The following is a 21,114-nucleotide window of genomic DNA, read 5'->3' as shown; positions in this document are numbered from 1 at the left end:
AGTCACCCAGGCGCCCCCCACGGGTGACCTTATGGATGTAAGGATCCCAGGAGTCAGTGCCTAGAACAACTGCTCAGGGAATGGTAGCTGCCGCCATTGGTACCATCACCACCATCATGGTTTTGAGAAGGTAGAATAGGAACTACCGATGGAGAAAGGCTGCCATTGCTTCAGGCAAATAGGAGGCACACGTGTGATTGGAGCAGAAGGAGGAGGTGTGGAAATTACAGGGAGTAGGGTTGGCTGGGGTAGAGGAAGGCTGACTGTCCGCATTGCAGAGGGTGATGAAAGCAGTGACACAGGCAAGAGAAGATCGCAGGGGAGTTGACAGTTGTATGTGGATGTGGGTAGAAGCCTGGAATGAAGGAAGAGAGGGAGGCTGGTGCTTGGGTGACCCACATGAGATGACAAGACCACGACAGCGGACGGATTCCTCTGCAGGGAGATGACAGTAAGACAGACACGTGAGATTCAAGTTAAGGGAGGTATGACAGCCTTGGCCAGGGGTGGACGTGGAGAGCCGCATGGTGAGCTCACATGAAGGAACAAAGTTGCCACCTGATGGGTCTGGGGACAGGAGTGGAGCGCGGGGAAATGATGGGAATGATGAGCTGAGTTCTGACATGATGAGTGCGAATTAGCAGAGGAGGAAGGTTCAAGAAGGTGTCTAGAAAATGGTTGGGCGTATAGGGTAGGACTAGAAAATTGGACTTGAGAACGACAGAAATAGAGGTCTTTACTTAATTTGATGAATACTATTATTTCCTGAAGAAACTTTATAAAAGATCACAGAATACATTAAGATATGAAGTTTAAAAACAAGACAAGGCCTGAAGCAATGGACGTGTCGCAGCAGGCACGGTGTGGGGATGGTTTAGCGCATGGGTCCTCCACTCTGCCAGGCTGAGGCAGTGGGAAGAGGAGAGGTTTGGGAGAGCCCCTGACTGATGCAGGTTTGAATGCAAGCTCACTAGGTATGTGAGTCTGAGCAAGTTATACCCCTGAATAGGCTTTTCTCATCTATACGGGGGATAATAATTCACGTTTCTCAGTGTTGGTGGCTGGATTAAATGAAGCAAGGTATGGAGAGTGGTGGGCACACAATGATCACATGATGGTCACTGGGCACTTTGATGATCACCTTCACGGTCTTAGAGACCAAGGGTGATTTGGAAATGTATGTGTCATTAGTATAATAAAAGCACCTTTCATATTCATTTATTCATTAATGAAGGAGGAAAGGAACAAACATTTATTTATACTTCTTTGCACTGATTGAACTTCTGGTTAGGCAGGAGCAGGAAGCTGTCGCAGGGAAAATGTGACAGGATATGTATTTGCAGTCATCTCTCTGAACTTACTTCTCCCAATTCTCATACTGCTAACATGACAGAGGGTTTCTTAGCTTTTTGTCATTCCCTAAAGGGTCTGGTCCCTGGCAGCGAACACATCCGGGGCAGCCCAAAAGGCTGAGTTGAAGATCTTGGTATTGGCCGTGTACATATTCTCCCGTCTGTTGGTGCGGTTCTACCAAGTTGTGAAATAAAAGTAATTTGATCTGAGCCCTGCTCAAGAGCCGTGCCTGATACAGATGATTAACAAGTGACAGAATGCTGAAGGAATGCCCCAGCTCCAGAGGGTGGGGTGACTGTCCACTGTGATCACCTTCATCCTCTATTTGTACAGCTGGCCCGGGAGCCTACTGTTCTGTGGCCTCAGTCGGAGCACGCATAGCACGTCTGATGACACGGTGTCAGCCTGGGCTTTGAGGAGGAAGAAGGGGATGGCTTGTGGCATCACACAGCGTGCCAGAGTTTCCTCAGCTGGCAAGATGATTGTCATTTCTGGATTTGGTGCATCTTTTCTGATTTCACGGTCTCTGGCTGAAAGTTGTGAAACACAGAGGCAGTTCTGTGTACGTAGAAGAAAGGAAGGAAGGGAGGGAGGGAGGGAGGGAGGGAGGAAGGAAGGAAGGAAGGAAGGGGGGAGGAAGGAAGGAGGGAAGGAAGGAAGGAGGGAAGGAAGGAAGGAAGGAAGGAAGGGAGGGAGGGAGGAAGGAAGGAAGGAAGGAAGGAAAGAAGGAAGGAAGGAGGAAGGAAGGAAGGAAGGAGGAAGGAAGGAGGGAAGGAAGGGGGAGGAAGGAAGGAGGGAAGGAAGGAAGGTAGGAAGGAAGGAAGGAAGGAAGGAAGGAAGGGGGGAGGAAGGAAGGAGGGAAGGAAGGAAGGAAGGAAGGAAGGAAGGAAGGAAGGAAGGGGGAGGAAGGAAGGAGGGAAGGAAGGAAGGTAGGAAGGAAGGAAGGAAGGAAGGAAGGGGGGAGGAAGGAAGGAGGGAAGGAAGGAAGGTAGGGAGGAAGGAAGGAGGGAAGGAAGGAAGGAAGGAAGGAAGGAAGGAAGGAAGGGGGGAGGAAGGAAGGAGGGAAGGAAGGAAGGTAGGAAGGAAGGAAGAAAGAAAGGGATAGGAAAGGAAAGGGAAGAGAAAAGAGGAAAGAAAAAAAGAAAGAAAGAAAGAAAGAAAGAAAGAAAGAAAGAAAGAGAAAGAAAGAAAGAAAGAAAGAAAGAAAGAAAGAAAGAAAGAAAGATCAGTAGATAGATCAGAGAAAACTACATCTGAAAATAAGGCATTCATTCCACTGGGTTTTTTTTTTTTTTTTTTTTTTTTTTTTTTTTTTTTTTTTTTTTACTACCCTGAATCCACTGTATATCATGTTATTGTTCATGGTTGGAGGGTGCATAGTTAGGAAGAAAATATTTCTTTAAAAATTTTTTTTAAAGATGCCAAATTCTTTTGATTATTTAATGAATCTCTTGTTATAGAAGTGTCTCTTATGGGTTTGTTATTTAAGTCTGTTGATCCTGAAGTTAATTCCGTTATAGCCTTATAAATAAGTAAGCCCAAATATTTACTTGTAAACATAGTTTTTTTTTAACTGACCCCTTCTTTTATATGAAACAGTTTAAGGATATTGGAGTTATTCTCTATGTTGCTGTGGATAAATAATTTACTCAAATTGGATGAACTAGCAATGACTATTTCAGAGATTGGGGTTTGGAAAAATTTCATGAGTAGCTTTCTGATAGGTTTAATACTGTGATACAAGGTTTGGTGTATTTCTTTAAAAAATTTATCCTGTAAGGAATTACCTGTTAATATGAGAACAAAAAACACAGCACTCCATATAAAAACAAACCACAGCTTTCCCCAGCATCTGTAAATAAGTAGGCATTTAATATTTTATGCTAGCTTTTCCACCTGCAAAGTAGAGGTTATTTTGCCGTTGAAATGAAGGCACAGCAAAACCCGTGTTCTATCTCAACAAGAAGATGTGAACATCGCTGTGTTTAGGGCCATTGCTCACGGTGTGGGGTTGTGTTTTGCTCACCTCAGTGTGGAAACATTGACTGTATCACTGTTCAAATTAGTTTATTATTTATTGCCTTTCCTACCATCATAGTCTTGGGCACATAGACTGTGCCCCCCAGAAGCTCATGGTCTAGCAGATACGGGGTTAGGGGGATAAAGAGATGGTCACTATAGCAGGGGAGGGATGCTATTATAGGAGCATCTCGAGAGGCATCTAGTTCTGAAGGGCGGGTTGGGGGAGGGCAGGAGGTTGGGAAGTCCTTCCACGAGAGCACTAAAAGATGACCTTGGGAGTGGGAGGGACGGTTCTGAGACAGGATACCAAGTCTGTGAAAGAACAGAGCTTATTCAGAAATGGTGAGGAAATCAGTGTAACAGATGGGTGAGGGTGGAGGGGGGGCACGGGGTCCAGAGTTTTAATAATGTAAATAACCATTCCTTGTTTTATTTTAAAAGCATTTGGGATGACACCTTCTCACATCAGGACCCATTTCTGTACTGAATGGAGTTTTATCATTCTTACGGCCATGTGAAACACTTCTACTCTTTCTTTTTTTTTTTTTTTTTCTCCGCAAAGTTCCATTAACTCACTGGATCTGGCCTTGCGTGTCCAGAATGAAGCACATTAAAGAGATTTATAGGCAGTTAATTGGCTGTCTCCTTCTCAGTTAATGTTTAAACATACCTTTTTTTTTTTTTTGTTTCTAAACGTTACATTATGGTAAAGTACAGCATTCACAAAAGATAATTTAGCAGGTTTTCTGTAAATTACCTATCAGATGAAAAGATAATTCCCAAACTTCATGAAAAGGCAGTTAATTTCTGAGTCTTATATTTAGGAAATCTTGCCAAGTAAAAGTAATTAACACAGGTGAAAGAAAAGAAAGAAAAAAGAAAGAAAGAAAGAAAAGGAAAGGGAAAGAGGTAGCTGAAGTCATTGTTTATCTTTTAGATTGTTGTTTACAATTTGTGCAATATTTAAATTGATATGCCCACAAAATACCCCCAAATGATTTGTGCCTATATAATTACATTTTATATTTTATTGTTGTCTTTTTAATAACACAGATTTATACATTCAAGCTTCCTTGAAAATCCTAAGCTTTATTAGTATTTTTACGGATACTCAATAAATAGTTGTTATGATGATGAAAAAGCATGAAGAGAAGGGAAAGTTCAAATGAAGTAGGATTTTGATTTGTTAAGGTTAGGCAGATGGTAAAGGTTGTTGATAATGTTTGTTGAGTCCGTGACTTAATGATGAAAGAGAAATGGTAACTCATCTTTATTATAAAGGTCACATTCGCTGTTGGTAAAGAACATATTGCCCTGGCTTGCATTTTCCCTGCTGAGACATGACAGAATGCTATTTTGTATATCCTTCAAGAAATGTTCCTTTATAAACATATATTTCGAGAAAATGCCCATTTGTTTCTCTACAGGTGGGATCTTATGACATACAGCTTGTTTTTCCCCCTTTGAACAATGAACTATGTATAATCAGAGTAATCACAGTAGTTTGCATTATGGTTCCAGGCAAATGCTATAAACACTTGCCGTGCAGTATTCTTTTTATGTCCACTGGCCATTGACGGATAAAGAAGCTGAGGAACAGAGAGGCTAAGAAATGTGCCCTAGGTCACACAGCTAGTGTGGGCCTGGGCTTACAACACAGGAGGCTGACTGCAGAGCTTGGATGTTCAGTCACTGTGCCTTCCTCAGGAGCATCATGAGGGTGATCTGTGTCCGCTCACAAAGCCCTGCTCGCTGTCTTTAATGTGCAGGCCTTACACGTTCCCCGCGGGCCTGTTCCAGCCGCCGGTCTCTGCACTCGTTGCGGGCTCTGGGAGAGCCCCAGGTACCCGCCTGGCAGCAGGCACCCGGCACCGTGGTCCCCCAGCGAGGAGGTGAACACCGCTGCTTCCTCGCTCTTGAGTGGGGTCGCTCTGAGGTGTGAGCTCTACCCTGACTCCGGGAGTGCCCGCTCTGGGGAGAGCTCGTGACCCACTGGTCATGTTACCGGAGTCGGGTTGTTGGGCCCAACAGTAGAAGCGAGGCTGGACCCCAAAACCAAAGGCACAGCCAAAGCTCTCTTGGGGCTGCAGCTTGAGTGAAAGGGACACAAAGCACCAACAGAGACTGGCTGGGCCGGCCTCTGCGAGCAAAGAGAAGACCCTGCCTGCAGGGAGAAAGTTCTGGCTTGGGTTCCCACTCCAGGATGCTAATGAGGGAGCGCGGGGGGGGGGGGGTGCCTCGCCCTGATTGGTTGGAAGGGCTTCATTCTGATTGGTTGGAAGGAGCTCATCCTGATTGGTCGCTATTGGCAGGCAACTCAGGCCGCTCAGTGCTTTTGGAGCAGAGTCTTCAGGTTCGCGGAGTCTCTGTGGTAAATCCAGGTTGGGTGCAGGGCTGCGTCCTGGTTCTGCTCGGTAAGAGAAGTGGTTTACCAGTAACTGCTAATTGGAGCACCGGGATGGCTCAGTCGGTTAAGCTTCCTACTTCCGCTCAGGTCATGATCTCAGGGCTTGTGAGTTCGAGCCCTGTATTGGGCTCTGCACGGGTTTTTCTCTCTGCCCCTCACCGACTGGTGCTTTCTTAAATAAATTAAATAAATAAGTAAAAACTTAAAAAATAAATAAAAACTATAAATAAATAAATAAAAACTATAAATAAATAAATAAATAAATAAATAAATAAATAAATAACAACTAACAGAAAGTGCCCCAGGTGCATGGTTTTCACCTGGGACTTGTTCCGATGGTCCCTAACTGTCTCAATGACTGGCTTGATTCCACACCCTGTCTTCCCGTCTTCCCTTCTCTGTGTCACGTCCCTGCTTCCTTACCCTATCTCCTTCAAATCTCAAACAAACGGTTTGCATTGACTTCTTGCCCTATGCTTTGATTCTGAAGCACCCAGGCCAAGACAGGCTGCATAATGTTCCTTTTTTGAAGGTACCAAAGTCTATTCTATCGATCTCAGATGGGCGGATTTTTATAGGACTTCCAGTTTTTCTTACTATTGTAAATAATATTGTTGTGAATATTCTGGCATTATTGTCTTTAGATCAGGGCACACGGGGCTCCTGCCTCCAAGACCTCACCCATCGGTCCTGTGTCTGGGCCGGGCCAAGGCCAGCAGCATCGTCCAAGGTGGTACCCCACGTGTAGACCAGGACTGGCTGGGTCCCACAGTGTGTTTCTCCCTTTGAGGTTGTTAAAAATGATTAAAGAAGCCAGTTTAGGTGATAGAAACAAACTTTATTTAACACTTCATGAAGCGGGCAGTCTTCCCTCCCAAGGATCCAGAGAACTGCAAAATGGGGCAGAAGACAGGAAGCTTTTATGGGATAAAGAATAAGGAAAAGGAAGAACAATGGAAAAAGAATAGAAAGCAGGGAAATAAGTAGAGACCCTGGAGTTGGCTTGGGGTGTGGGGATTGGCTGACTGAGGTAGTGGGTGTCTGGTCCACATGAGCATTTACAGGGACCCAAAAGTTATCTGCTTCCTTTTGCTGACGTGGAACCCGGGCAGGGGGAGGGGCCCCATCTTGGGCCTCGAAAGTTGTTCCAACAGGGTGCGCTTGGATCCTTTATCCCCTGTGGGGCTTACCTCATGAGGAGCTCAGGGGTTCATGCTTATGGGCTGGTCTGGGACCACATGGCTGGACCCTGGTCCAGCCTTGCCAGCTTGTGGGATTCCGTTCATGGGATCGCAGGGTCAGCAGAATAGTGCTGACACAGATTTCAGGTGACTCAATTTTTAAATAGATGAGGCTCTCTAAAATATATTTTCTCCTGGTCCCCACACATCCGAGGGGAAGTCCTATATTCTTGTATGTGGCCCTACTCACGCTTGGAGTTCAGCAGCAATAATTCAGAATTGTCCAGAGGTTTGAGATCTGATCTGAGCAGATATCTCCTGAAATCCATTCAGCTTTTCTCTCTGCATATCAAGACTTTCTTGCTCATTGAAAGCATGAGCATGTTTGGTGGGGCAAGGGGCCACAACATGATTTTCCTTAAACCTGTGGAAAAATTTTAAGAAGCACAAGAAATTGCAGGTGAAAATCCTGACTTCAAGTGAATACTGAGAGTGTTTCCAAACTAACAAAATACAGCATGGGCTCTAAAATGTTAGACAACATGGCTGAACGCCTTGGACACCACAGTGCGTGGTGTTGTACAGGCAGATCATCTTGCATCAGTGAAAACCTTGTTGTAAACTTCTCATTATAAAGCTTCTTTTTACCTAATGTAAGGGTATTGTCTTCAGATTGTAAAGTCAGTTTTTTAAAAAACCACATGGGCCGCTCTTCCTGTCACGGGTTCTGTCCCCGTGCTTTAATAAAATCACCTTTCTGCACCAATAAAAAAAAAATGCAGTGCCTGGGTGGCTCAGTCGATTAAGTGTCTGACTTTGGCTCAGGTCGTGAGCTCATGGTTCATGAGTTTGATGAGTTCAAGCCCCATGTCGGGCTCTGCACTGACAGTGAGGAGCCTGCTTGGGATTCTCTCTCCCCCCACCCCCCTCTCTGTCCCTCCCCTGCTTGCACTCTCTCTCTCTCAAAATAAATAATAAAAATTAAAAAAATATGAATCTAAGATATTCTCTGCCCACATCAAATTATAGACAGAGATTGAATGATGAGGCTAGAAGTGTCACTTAGAAATTCTGATTTCAGATTCTCAAGTTCAAATAGCCTCACTGTTCTTGTACATTGGCTATTTTATAAAAAGTAAATAAGTTTGCATATAGAAAATCATTTTATATGTCATAAAGATGTAGTTGATAGAATTGCCTTTTTCAGAGTCCAAAGGTCACTTTCCTAACCGTACAGGGCCCAGGTAGAATGTGTCCAAAGCGGCTGGGTGGTCAGGCTGGGAGCTTGGTGAAGGGATTTCCTAAGCCAAAGGCTGTGGTAGATGGTGGATGGGAGATTTAACTGGTGAGCAAATATCCCTGCCCTCATAGCGTTAATGTCTAACTGGAAAGGTGAACAATAAATGGAGGGGCAAAGAGTTGAAAAATATGAAATGCTAAGAGGCCAAGAATGAAATGGACAGGCTAATGAGGGCGGCAGTGGACTGGAGATCCTCCTCGACTGGGCTAGGTTGGGGGGGGGAGGGCTAGGGGGTCAAGGAAGGCTGCTAAGGAGGTGGTAGTTTAGGGGAGATCCAAGTCCTGTGGAAATGTGGAGAAGGAGCAGTCCAGAGGGAAAGCCAAGCCAAGGAAGAGCTGCAGGGCTGGCTGGGAAGTCATGAGTGTGGGGTGTCAGGTAAGTAGGGCCATACCCTAGAAAGTCTGGAGGGAGTCCAAGGTTTACTTTACAGGCAGTGGGAAGGCAAGGAAGGTTTGTAAAAAGTGGGGCAGTGCCACGGTCTGATTTCTGTTTCCGTGTCACTCTGGTTGTGCTGTGGAGAGAGGCATGGGGCAAGGGAAGAGGAAGCAAGAGAGCAATTTAGGAGCTCTCTGGTGGCAGACAGCGGGACGGTGAAGAAGTGAGTTCCAGATCTGTTTTGGAAGTGAAATGATAACCGTTAATCATCGATTCAGTGTAGGTGTGACAGAAATAAGACTGTCAAGGATGACTCCAGGATTCTGGCTGGGATTTAATAAGGTAGTTGGGGAAGGTGGAAAGAGGATTGCATTTTGGGGGAAAGGCAAGAATTCCATTTCAGATTTTTTTTGTTCTTTTAAGCCGGAGGTACCATTATATCCAAGAAGGTGACAAGGAGGCATCTGGATATGCTCGTCCATCTGGAAGTTAAAGTTAGAAAAGTCTGTGCTGAGACATATAAGTGGGGCTATTCGAACCCATGATATTTACAATTTCAGTCCTAGGGAGAACCATGGGTGTAGGGACTATGGAGAGAGACAAGGGGGCCTGGGACAGAGAAGGGAGCAATATCATGGGGGTGGGGGGCAGCGCATGCGGTCCTCCAAGGTCAGTCTTCCTACTCCAGATCAAAGAGCTGTGAGCCTCACAACTGCTTCTAGTCGGCGGTGACTCAATGTCCATTCAGTGCATCAGGTCATCTAAATGCAATGGGGGAACAGGCAACAAGGGAGAAGGTTTCTCATCTTTGTACTGGAAATGTTCCCACTGTGGGTTCAGGGGGAAGAGCTGAGATCACGAAACATCTTCACCTAAAATAAGAGGCGACCTTTTCATTCATGGAAAGTCAGATTGCATAAATATAAGTTGACATGGACAGCCTCCTTCCAAATTAAGAATAGATATTAGGTAAAAGAGGCTAAAAGAAGAAAGGTTTTTCACTAAAGGGGCAAAACAATCATTCACCATATGAAATTTTTTAAAAGATCTGGCAGATTTCTCCACTCTTAATTTGTGCCACTAACACAATGGTAATGAGACTTTGATTTCTTTTCTTGCTTTGTTTTGCAAGTTGCTTGCTTTGCTAAAAAGCTCAGGTTTTATAACTGTCACTGACAGAATAAAAATAGTACAAGAACTATGATTAGTTTGTGTGTGTGTGTGTGTGTGTGTGTGTGTGTACACATGGAATAATTAAAATGTATTGTATGGCTTAAATTCAGATAGAAAAAGGCAATGTTCCTCTTTCTTATTTTTGTAATTAATCAATCATTTGTGCTTTTATTGTAGAATTTGCTCAAACTCTAATATTCCAGTCTTCTGTTAGCTCACGTGAACATGTGTTTGTGTTGGAAAATGCTACTTAAAAATCAACCATCCCTCTGCCTTTTAAACCTTCCTTCTTAGGGTCAACCAGGACTCCCAGGGCCACAGGGTCCTATTGGACCCCTGGGACTGCCAGGACCCATTGGAATTCCAGGAGAGAAAGGGATGAGAGGTGACAGCGGCCCTCCTGGAGCAGCCGGTGACAAAGGTGATAAGGTAAGCCTTCTCTTAAGTGAGGGACTCTTACTAACCACTTACTAGCACTACTGTGCCAGGTTTTTTATAATCAAAAGTACTGCCTACTAGCACCTAATAATAAATTAAGTTTGAACTCCTCTTCCATAATCAGCCCTCATTCCCTGACTCCTTTCCAGAGGAGCATGCCTTTCTAGGCTTCTCTATGCACTTAAATACCCGAGTGCACCCAATGAAGGGTTGTATTCTTCCATGGCTTTTTAAAAACGTAAATGACATATTTGTTGTGCTAAGATTTTCTTTTTTGTACTCAGCCATATGGCTTACAGGTCATTCCTTATCAATTTGTGTAGATCAAACTTATTTTCTTAAAAATACTGCACAGTATGTCTTAATATAGATAAAACTATGGTTTATTCCCGGTTGATGTAAATTTGAGGTCCTGTCCCAACTTTATGTCATGCTAGCGTGCAGAAACAATCCTGTAAATCGCCTGCACTTGCATTTAATAGTTTATTTCTCTAGGATAGACAGACTCCGGGAAGTTGAATTTCCGGCTTATAGGGTATTGAACATTTTCTTTGAATTGATGGTGCTAAGTTGGCTTCCTAAGTACAAAAAGAAAAGTACAAAAGGTTGGTTTTTTAATTGTTGGCATTTAAATTCATTAATGCAAAAAAATAAGTGACAATGACTGCTAAGAGTCTTTTAAAAAATTATGTCATTATTTATGTTTTCAAGTAAATCCATATGTTAATCTAATGCTTTGATACCTCTTATAGCTTTGTTTTGTTTTCTGGGATTTTAGGGTCCAACTGGTGTTCCTGGATTTCCAGGTTTGGATGGCATACCTGTACGTATCCCTAAATTTTCTCCATTTTTTTAAAAAAAGAGCTTATCAAAACCCTTAAAATCACATATATTTATATGGCAAACTCTTCTTTATTTTCTTTTGATAGTACAAGGAAAGGCGCTTGCATTCCAGTTTTGTGTAATAACTTTGGGACTAAAAGACTTTACTTGAAAAGTAAGGTTTTCAAACAGATTCGAGAAAAACATTCCACGATATAAGCTATATATACCTGCCATATTCTGGAAATAAATGTATACTCACAATGCGAGTTTTTACTTGCTGGTTAGTTTTGACAGTAGAAGTGGGCTTAAAACTTTCATTTCTAATATGGAAATGAAATGAAAGAAGGAAGTTATTTCAGAAGCTTTATAATCCATTAGAGAGTATTTGCAAAGATTTTAAGGAAGGTGCTCTCCTAAATTTCTTAGAATATTCTAAACTAAATTAATTTCAACTGGGCTGTATTAAAATGTATCTATATATTTTTACTCTGCTACACAGTACTTGTGGGTGGGAAGGAAGTTTTTACAAATTAAATAACACGTGAGTCACAAATGCCTTAATTTGGGTACCCACATTGTGTAAACTTTGTGTTGCAGTATTCTTGCAGAAACACTTCACTTACAATCTTGTTTTTTTACAGGGGCACCCGGGGCCTCCTGGATCCAGAGGCAAGCCTGGCGTGCATGGGTACAATGGCTCAAGAGGTGATCCAGGGCTTCCAGGAGAAAGAGGAGTTCCTGGCCCAAGAGGCCCCCCAGTAAGACTTCCCACAGCTCATCCTAAAGGGAATCTTAAGTGAAGGGCTCTACAGTGGGCACATGCTTGATGTGCTCAAGAAACAGAATTAGTACAAGTGTGCCCGGAGCATGGCGAACAGATGGGGGTTAATGGAGGATGAGCACGGAAAGGTGTGCAGGACGTAGAGCTCTTGGGCCTAGAGGACTGCGAGGGGAGGCTGGATTTTCTTTTCCATGCCATGGGAAGGCACTGGAGGATTATAAGGAAGGAAGCAGTATGAGCTGATTGATGTTCCGCTAAGATGCTGCAGGCTGCTGGACAGAGAATGGATAGTAAGGGAAGGAGCAGGGAGGTCAGTTAGCAAAACTTGTATTGTTTATCCTTCAGGGTCCACTGCCGGTTCATAAACCCTCTAGGTGTTTCCAACAGGAAGGAATTCAATATAGGGAATTTGGCATGTATTGGAAAGACTGGAGGAGTGGAACGCAGGGGCCACTGCAAGACTATGATTTCAAAGGCTCACACGTAGCTGAGATCCACGAGACAGGAGGCTGCTCCTGGACATAACCACTGCCTCCCACCCCATGTCGAGACACCAGCAAACAAACACTCAAGCGTCTAACCTTTCCTGCTTGGCAGTAACAACAGTACCAGGAAGAGGATGTCTTCTTCACTTCTGCCTTTCATATCTCATAAGTACATTGCCTGGATGGACCCTAAGTCACATCCCAGCTGCAAAGCAGTCTGGGAAATGTAGTTTTAGCTTTCTCATCCCCATAATGCGATAAGATAAATGGAAGGTGTTTGGAATGGATGTTCAGAAACAGTTGACAATATCCAGCACTTGAGAGAACTTTACTGCTTTTAGGTATTCTTTTTTTATTTTTAAAATTTGGACTTTTATTTAAACATAACTTTAGCAAGCACTGCTCTTTCCTCTTATCCCCCTGATATTCTCTTTCTCTCTCTTTTCCTTCTTCTCACATAAAGATAGGAGATGATTTGGCCTTTCAAAACTGATTTTTCTGTGACTTTTTCAGCATTTCCACTTCCCTATAAATACCATTTCCCAAGATTCCTTCTTAAAAGTTTTCTTATCACCACTGTAGTCATCCTGCTTTCTGTTCATGAGTTTTCCATTTCCTCCCAATTCTAGGGGAACTGAGTAGAATACAGAACTCATAACCAATTTCCATATTCACATCCTTCTTTGTGTTGTGCCAAGTGGGAACAACAACCGTCTTCCATAGTTACGCTTCTCAATCACCCTTTGTTTTCAAAGGTGTAAGTTCAATCTTGTGAATGCATGTTTAAGATCTTCAGATGGGTCAAACCCCATTTTGTTGAGTGTCCATGAACGTTCAGAAAAGGAATTTTTGATTTTGGCTTTCACAGAGCATGTGTAGTGACCACAGTACAGAAGCATGTCATAATAGTGGTTTTGCAAAGCAACTTTCTTACCTTTGACCCATTTCATTTGTAGTCCGTCCTCACTTGGCCCAGTGGTGTGAGATGTTAAGAATGGCTGTGCACGCTGACACCACATAAAGCAACCTTAACATCCAAGGGGGAAAAATGACAGTTGTTCTCTGGCTTTCAGTATGTCTTGTTAAGATACTAAAAACTCTCTTAATGTTAGTTACGAGTACACAAGGAAAATTTTAAAAAACAAATACTGATTTAGTATATTGTCATTTAAAATGTACACATTGGAAATGGAAGTGTTTCGGTTCTTTGTAAAAACTACCAAGAGTATTTTGAACGGGGCCTTCCTCTCCTTATGTAACCTATGATATAAAGTGAATACATTTTCTGTGCTTTGGTGAGTTGTCCTACTCTCTCCTGCATTTGGATCAGCTTCTGATGCTGTGAACTGTATTGAAGAGTCCTGTCACCACCAGGGTCTTCTGCCTGTGCCATTTCCTCGGGAAATCTTCAACCTTTTGGTCTCAGCCATTTCCCTTTTTAGTGTTGATCCCTGTGTCTTCATGGAGTCCCTCTGGCTCAAGAGTGTCCACATTCCCACGATCGTTCAGTTGTTTCTTCTCTAACTCCACTTATGTTCTGTTGGAATTTCTCTGTAGCTTTATCATTTTTCATTTGCTCACTTCACTTTCATCTTTGATGGCCAATGGCCTCTTCCAACGGTCTGTTTTCATGAAATGTCATTTGGGTTCATCACTGGAAGATAGGGAGGCATCACAAATACACACTTGGCTGGTGTGTGTGTGTGTGTGTGTGTGTGTGTGTGTGTGCGCGTGTGTGCACAAGAGCACATGCCCGTGCATGCTAACACGTGTACAGTGACCAATCACTGACAGACTGAAAGGGACGATGGGACCAGGGATCATGATTCGCACCTGTTACTTATAGCTATTTGTGGACCAATGAGGTAGCTGCAATTTGCTGCTACTCGGTCAACATGCAGTTAGTCAGTCAATATGAGGTGGTAACTGAAATTTGAACCCTTTCATTGGAGGACTGGTGCTGTTGCACTTAACTGTGGAGCTAAAATTCGTGCCTGTTGAAACTGTGTGAAGCAGGGACTGTCTGTATAGGCCAATCGGATGCTCAGGGAAGACGGTTGCTGTAACTTACCCCAAAAGCCTGAAGTTTCTCCCACTGGAAGCGAGGTCAGGACTTTTCTAGGAGGGATTAACTTTGAAATCTGCATGTCCTTTGTAGGAGCTTGATAAATGATATAATTCTTATGTGTTTACCAAATTAAGATATATCAAGATATTCAGTAGGAAAACTTTGGGAAAAGAGAATACATTGAATTTTTTCATTCACTTTTTAAAACTACTCTACATAAACTTGCAGCTACCTACAGAAACCTTCTAAAAGGAAGATGTTCTGTTTTTAAAAGTTAATCTTACAAAGTTACAGAGGCCCTATTTTGAATATAACAACTAAAATGGATAAAATCAGTTGTTAAGAAACTATTTCTAAGGCCTAAATTATTAACTGACAATTGCAAAATTGTTTACTTGTAAGAAGTATATATTTGCATTATTATGTCTGAGGGAAAATGAAATTTTCCTGCTGAATAATTAGTAAATGGCTATGTATATTATTATATAATACGTAGCCTATATATATTATATATTTATAAGATATATGTATAATATAAATATATTAATAGATACTCTCTTTGGAGATTCTTTAATAGATCTTAACTGAATTTTGAATAAATATGTATGAGAACCTTAGGATGATAGCAATAATGAAGAAATGTCCTCTAGTGAAACATGACCATAATGGTATTTTACTGGTGAGTAATATTTCATAACAAAAGAAAATACTACAACGGTAATATGATTTTTCCCCCTCCTAAGTGAATATTTTATTTTCAGGGCCTTCCTGGGGAAAATGGAGAAAAAGGAAATTCTGTGTTCATTTTAGGTGCCATTAAAGGAATTCCGGTAAGTTTTATGATCATAGTGAGTTTAAAATATTATTTTTCCGCTAAGTAAACCCATCCAGGAAACACATGGACATATCTCTTTTGAAATGTGCCCAAGCACACTGTTTTTAATCATTACCCTGACTCTGTAGATGGCATCATACTTCTTGTGTGAAGACACTTAGCTTTAATTGCTCAGGCTATAAAATTCCAGTACCTCCCAATCGTTCTTGCAAAGTGCAGCAGAGACACTTATTTCCGGGTTTCTCAATCTTAGCACTGCTGGCATCTGGGGCCACATAACCATTCCTTGTGGGTGTTGACTGCGTGCATTCTAAGATGCTGAACGGCATCTCTGGCCTCTACCCATTAGATGCCAGTAGCATCCCTCCAACTAAATAATATCTCCAGATATTACCAAGTGTGCCCTGGGAGGAAAGGTCACCCTAGTTGAGAAGCACTGATTTATTTGTAGTGAAAATATTGTAATGTTAATACCTGCTATCTGGTATAAAAGGAATCACTGCTCTTGAACTTGAAAATTATGGAAACTTTACATCACTATCCTTGGTAAATTAAATGCTTTTGTGTTTCCATACACAATGATATACAAACTTTCAGAAATAAACTCTTGAATGACCATCTATATCTCTAATATGAGTACCATGCATGAGTTAAGCAGATCAGTAGATATAAGTCAAGAAGGAAAATATAGTTCATTTCCAAGACATGGTCATTTCTCTTCAGAATATTCTACGACATTTAGGTAAAACTTAAATTTCTTCTGTTAGACCCTGAGTTTCATGCCACCCAGGATGGGCAACACCTGAATGCTGATTCCTTTAGTGAGGTCACATTATTCATTTGTAGCCTCTGAGCCTATACATGGCAACAACTATGCTTTTGTTTATAGCTTAAATGATATGTTAAGAAACTTAGCAGCAAGAGGAGGGTCACTCTAGGCACCAGGAAGGAATAAACTTTTCCTTTCCTACCACTGTGATCTTGAGCAACCCCTCAAACTCTCTGAGCCTCATTTTCTTTTTCTTTGTGAAGGTAAATGAAATTACTGTCTGCCCTGCTGTCTTCTCAGCACTGATGATCTATTGTAATAATTAAAAAAATTTTTAATTATAATTTATAAACATTATAATGCAATGTTTATAAATTTATAAACATTTTTAATGTTTATTTATAAACATTAATGTTTATTTATTAACAGAGAGAGAGAGAGAGCAGGGGAAGGGCAGAGAGAGACAGAGGGAGACACAGAATCCAAAGCAGGCTCCAGGCTCTGCGCTGTCAGCACACACCCCGACGCGGGGCTGGAACCCACGAACTGTGAGATCATGACCCAAGCCGAAGTCGGACTCTTAACCGACTGAGCCTCCCAGGCGCCCCAAAACAATACTTTTAAGAGCCCATAGCCACTTCACAGCCATTTGGATGGTTGTTTAAAAAATAAGAACAAAAACAAAAAGAAACCCTGAAGTGCCTGGGTGGCTCAGTTGATGAAGCATCCAACCTCGGCTTTGGTCATGAGCTTATGGTTCATGAGTTCAAGCCCCACATCGGGCTCTCTGCTGTCAACGCAGAGCTGCTTTGGATCCTCTGTCCCCCCCCTTCCCCCCGTCCTTCTCTCACTCTTGAAAATAAATAAAACATTAAAAAAACCCAGAAAATCTTAAGTGTTGACGATTATGGGGAGAAGTGGAACTCTTCTGTATGGCTGGTGGGAATGGAAAATGTGTAGCTGCTCTGGAAAATAGTACGAGGGCTCCTCAAAAAATTGAAATGTAGAATTACCTTATGATCCAGCAATTGCATTTCCAGGTATATACCCAAACGAAATGAAAGCAGGGACTCAAGCAGATACTTGCACACCCACCCTAGCAGCATTACTCATGACAGCCAAAAGGTGGAAGCAATCCAATGGCCCATCGTTGGATGAATGGATAAACGGAATGTGATCTCTACATACAATGCAGTATTATTCAGCCTTAAAAAGGACAGGAATTCTGACACATGCTACAAGGGGGAATGAACCCTGAGGTCATTAGGCTAAGTGAAAAAGCCAGTCATAAAAGGACAAACAATGTATGGTTCCACTTATGATGAGGTTCCTAGAGTAGTCAGATTCACAGAGACCAAGGGTAGAATGAATGGTGCCTGCCAGGAGCCGGGGGAGGGGAATATATTGAACAGCTATAGTTTCCATCGGGCAAGATGAAAAGTTCTAGAGACGATTACACAACAGTGTGAATATACTTAATGGCACAGAACTGTACCCTTAAAATTGGCCAAAATGTTAACTGTTATCTTATGTATACTTTATAATATATTTTGCATTAAAAAAGCTATATTCAATAAAATATACTCTTTGCATTTTTAAAGTGTGTAGTCTCAGGGCAGAGCCACTAAGCTGTTGATCCACCAAGAGGCAGGTGTGAGAGAATTTCCACATGAATTCCCTTTCCATCCCTATAGGGTGATAAAAAGGAGCAGGGTGTCCATTATAAGAGGCAAGTTCTGGCAGTTAGACCAGAGACTGTTAAACTGTGATGAAATGGGACCATTGAGTTGAGAATTAAGATTGTAAATGGAAAGATGAAAATCTCATTTGACTCTGTGTCATAATGACTCCAGCAGTCTTTGTCTGGTTTTGGCTGAATCGAAGCACGATTCCAGGCCTAGGAATGGACACAGAAAGTTCCCTGGGTGGAGCCCTCCACGGTTGTCTTGTCCACGCTGAAAAATTGAACAGGCTGCACAGAAAGTCCAAATAATTCCTGTGTGTTCTCCTCCCTTTGCATCACATGTGTTTGGGGAAAATGGTGCCTCTCTTCTAAAGCAATGCATCGTTACTATTGCAGGGTGACAGAGGGGACCCAGGACCTCCTGGCTTGCCGGTAAGTCTCCCTAGCAGGCCGTTTGCTTCTATTGCTTCCACACTGTTTGTATCCTAGCAGGACCGGCTGCAAAATTTGCAGAACCCACCGGGCAAAATGAGAGCTTTGATCCCCTGTTCAAAAATTATTAAGAATTTCATGGTGGTGACAGCAGAGTGTTATATCAGGCATGTGCCCCTGTGTGACCATGCAGGTCCCAGGCCCGTGAACTAACGGTCCTGGAGTCTCCACAAGCTGCTGCTTACCTTCGTCTTCTGTTTTTTAGTGGTCATTTGGCCTTACTCAGGTGCATACACTCACTTAATATTTGGGAAGGTACATGTCCCTCTAGACTACCCAAATAATACATGTTGGTGGAAACGACTTTGCTTTATACCATTCTGCCTGCTGAATCAGTAACTGTGTATTGCATTTAATTTTTTGCCCCATCTTTATCTTCCTGAAGTTGTTTTTTTTTTTAATTTTTCAAAATGTTTTTATTTATTTTTGAGACAGAGAGAGACAGAGCATGAGCAGGGGAGGGGCAGAGAGAGAAGGAGACACAGAATCCGAAACGGGCTCCAGGCTCCGAGCTGTCGGCACATAGCCCGATGTGGGGCTTGAACTCACAGATCGTAAGATCATGACCTAAGCTGAAGTCAGACGCTTAACCGAGCCACCCAGGCGCCCCTATCTTCCTGAAGTTGTAAATCAATGATTGTATTAGTTTTTTGCAGTTAATCAATCAGTGTTCACAAGATTAAGATTGACAGCAATTATGCCTCTGAAGGATTAACCTCTTATTTTGTTTGGCAACTTTCGGCTGTAGGCGGGCTTGCTTTCCCACATTACTTTCCTCATAACCCTTCAGGCTCAGTTCGAGGTAATCAATGAGATACCTTCATGTTGCCGTTAACATAAATACCAGTTCATCCTCCTGGAGACAGGGATTTCTTGAATGCTCGCAAATAATTTGACATGGGCAGAGTTGGTGGGAGAATAGAACCTCTCCCCACACTTCTAGGAATGCACAGCTGTAACCCTTCCTTGTGAATTTGTGTGGAATTATGCTATCACGTACATGGTGCAGAAAATTGTGACTGAATCACCTTAATCTTGAATCAGGGGCATTTCTATTCACATTGATCTGATAGGGTATGTCTTAAAAATATATTAAAGAGTATAAATACAGTCATAGTGTAATATTCATTGTTATTAGCTAATATGAATGTTTTTTTTTTAATTTTTTTTCAACATTTTTTATTTATTTTTGGGACAGAGAGAGACAGAGCATGAACGGGGGAGGGGCAGAGAGAGAGGGAGACACAGAATCGGAAACAGGCTCCAGGCTCCGAGCCATCAGCCCAGAGCCTGACACGGGGCTCGAACTCACAGACCGAGAGATCGTGACCTGGCTGAAGTCGGACGCTTAACCGACTGCGCCACCCAGGCGCCCCAATATGAATGTTTTAAAAAGCATCTTGACATATATCAGTTTTATAACATATATAGAATTTAGGAGTAGCTGGTAATAAGTTTTCTTCTTTACTTTTGCTATTGCAAGATTTATTTATAAACAAGTAGATTGATCTCTGGGTCTTAATTTAATCCTAAATGTAAGAGTTGGTCACACCTGCCAGACTATTGCTGTCATGTAGCTCTGTGCCCTTTTTTTTTTTTTTAACGTTTATTTCTTTTTGGGATAGAGGGAGAGACAGAGACAGAGATAGAGACAGAGCGTGAGCAGGGGAGGGGCAGAGATAGAGGGAGACACAGAATCCGAAGCAGGCTCCAGGCTCCAGGCTCCGAGCTGTCAGCACAGAGCCTGATGCGGGGCTTGAGCTCACAAGCCACGAGATCATGACCTGAGCCAAAGTCCGACACTTAACCGACTGAGCCCCCCAGGCGCCCCACTCTGCGCCCTTTTAATGGCATGTCAGCTGCTGTGAAGATGCTCCTGCTATAGGGCAGATGTGTCCGGGACTGTGATTTCTTTGGAGGTTTTTAATCCACCTTGGATTACATGCAGCTCTTGCTGTGACCCATGATTTTGAATTTGAGTAACTAATGCACTGATTGTTCTCGTGTTTAGGGATCTAGGGGTGCAAGAGGACCAGCGGGCCCAGTGGGACATCCAGGAGAGCCTGGGTTACCAGTAAGTACAGCATTGCTCATTCTGGCCCTTCGAAAACCCAGCCAGTATGTTTAAATTAAGCAAAAGCCAAAAAAAAAAAAAAAAAAAAAAGAAGCAAATTGAAACCTCGGGGTGGGTGGGTAGGCACAGGTGGGTTGTTTGTTTGAGAAGTTACCACTTGATTAATCTGCATACGCTGCCCCCCCCCCCCCAAAGCCCACCAAGTGTGAGTTTGTCTTGAAGCCTTGAAGCAAGGGTCCTCCAGGGAAACAAGCCATGGGAGGAAACAGCCAGGAGGGGGAGACCAGCAGCATGTTTTAAAGTTCAGGGTTTCCTCAAGAGGATCTTGAGACAACCCAACGCGGACCCGTTGTGATTTCTGTGACTGATACTTGATTTGTGCCTTTTTGCCCTTGATTTAGGGTGCTCCGGGCCATCCTGGGAGACCAGGCTTGAAGGTGGGTGGTCATGAGTAAGATGCTACAAATGGAGACTGTCCGTGTATAACGAGATTAGTGACCGCGAGATTTGTCAGAATTATGTCTTTCCCTTATTAGACTTCCCCAAATATTTAATAAACTTCACTTAATTGCTTAACCAGAAATCTTACTTGCTTGTAATTACCTTTTAAATATTCAAAAGCAATTACCTTTTTTTTTTTTTTCCCCCTTTTCTTTCCCAGGGTAATCCTGGCGTGGGAGTGAAGGGGCAAATGGGAGAACCGGTAAGAATCCCCTTTTGCGCGGAGGAGCAGACGTTAAAATGTATGTGCTGCCGGGGCGGCGGGGCGGGGGAGGCTTTTCTGATTGTCACTTACATCGTGTTCATTATCCGGTTATCGTGTTCACTGCCCAGTTTTATGGCTGAGATGCT

At 42.8% G+C, this 21,114-nt stretch overlaps 1 protein-coding gene across 11 annotated transcripts in view; it reads left to right on the top strand.

Annotated features, from left to right (window-relative positions):
* Window positions 1-21,114, top strand: part of COL4A4 (collagen type IV alpha 4 chain) — a 135,188-nt gene that overhangs the window by 35,966 nt on the left and 78,108 nt on the right. For all 11 annotated transcript variants that reach the window (XM_045034560.1, XM_045034563.1, XM_045034568.1 and 8 more), the window contains 8 exons: window positions 10,106-10,240; window positions 11,028-11,072; window positions 11,716-11,832; window positions 15,170-15,238; window positions 18,093-18,128; window positions 20,200-20,262; window positions 20,664-20,699; window positions 20,924-20,965. In XM_045034560.1, coding sequence (XP_044890495.1) covers window positions 10,106-10,240; window positions 11,028-11,072; window positions 11,716-11,832; window positions 15,170-15,238; window positions 18,093-18,128; window positions 20,200-20,262; window positions 20,664-20,699; window positions 20,924-20,965 — 543 coding nt within the window. The remainder of the gene's footprint in view (window positions 1-10,105; window positions 10,241-11,027; window positions 11,073-11,715; window positions 11,833-15,169; window positions 15,239-18,092; window positions 18,129-20,199; window positions 20,263-20,663; window positions 20,700-20,923; window positions 20,966-21,114) is intronic.

This window comes from Felis catus, chromosome C1, assembly GCF_018350175.1.
Source record: "Felis catus isolate Fca126 chromosome C1, F.catus_Fca126_mat1.0, whole genome shotgun sequence".
Lineage (NCBI taxonomy): Eukaryota > Metazoa > Chordata > Mammalia > Carnivora > Felidae > Felis > Felis catus.
Note: the sequence above shows the minus strand (reverse complement) of the source record. Positions and strands in the feature narration are given on the sequence as shown.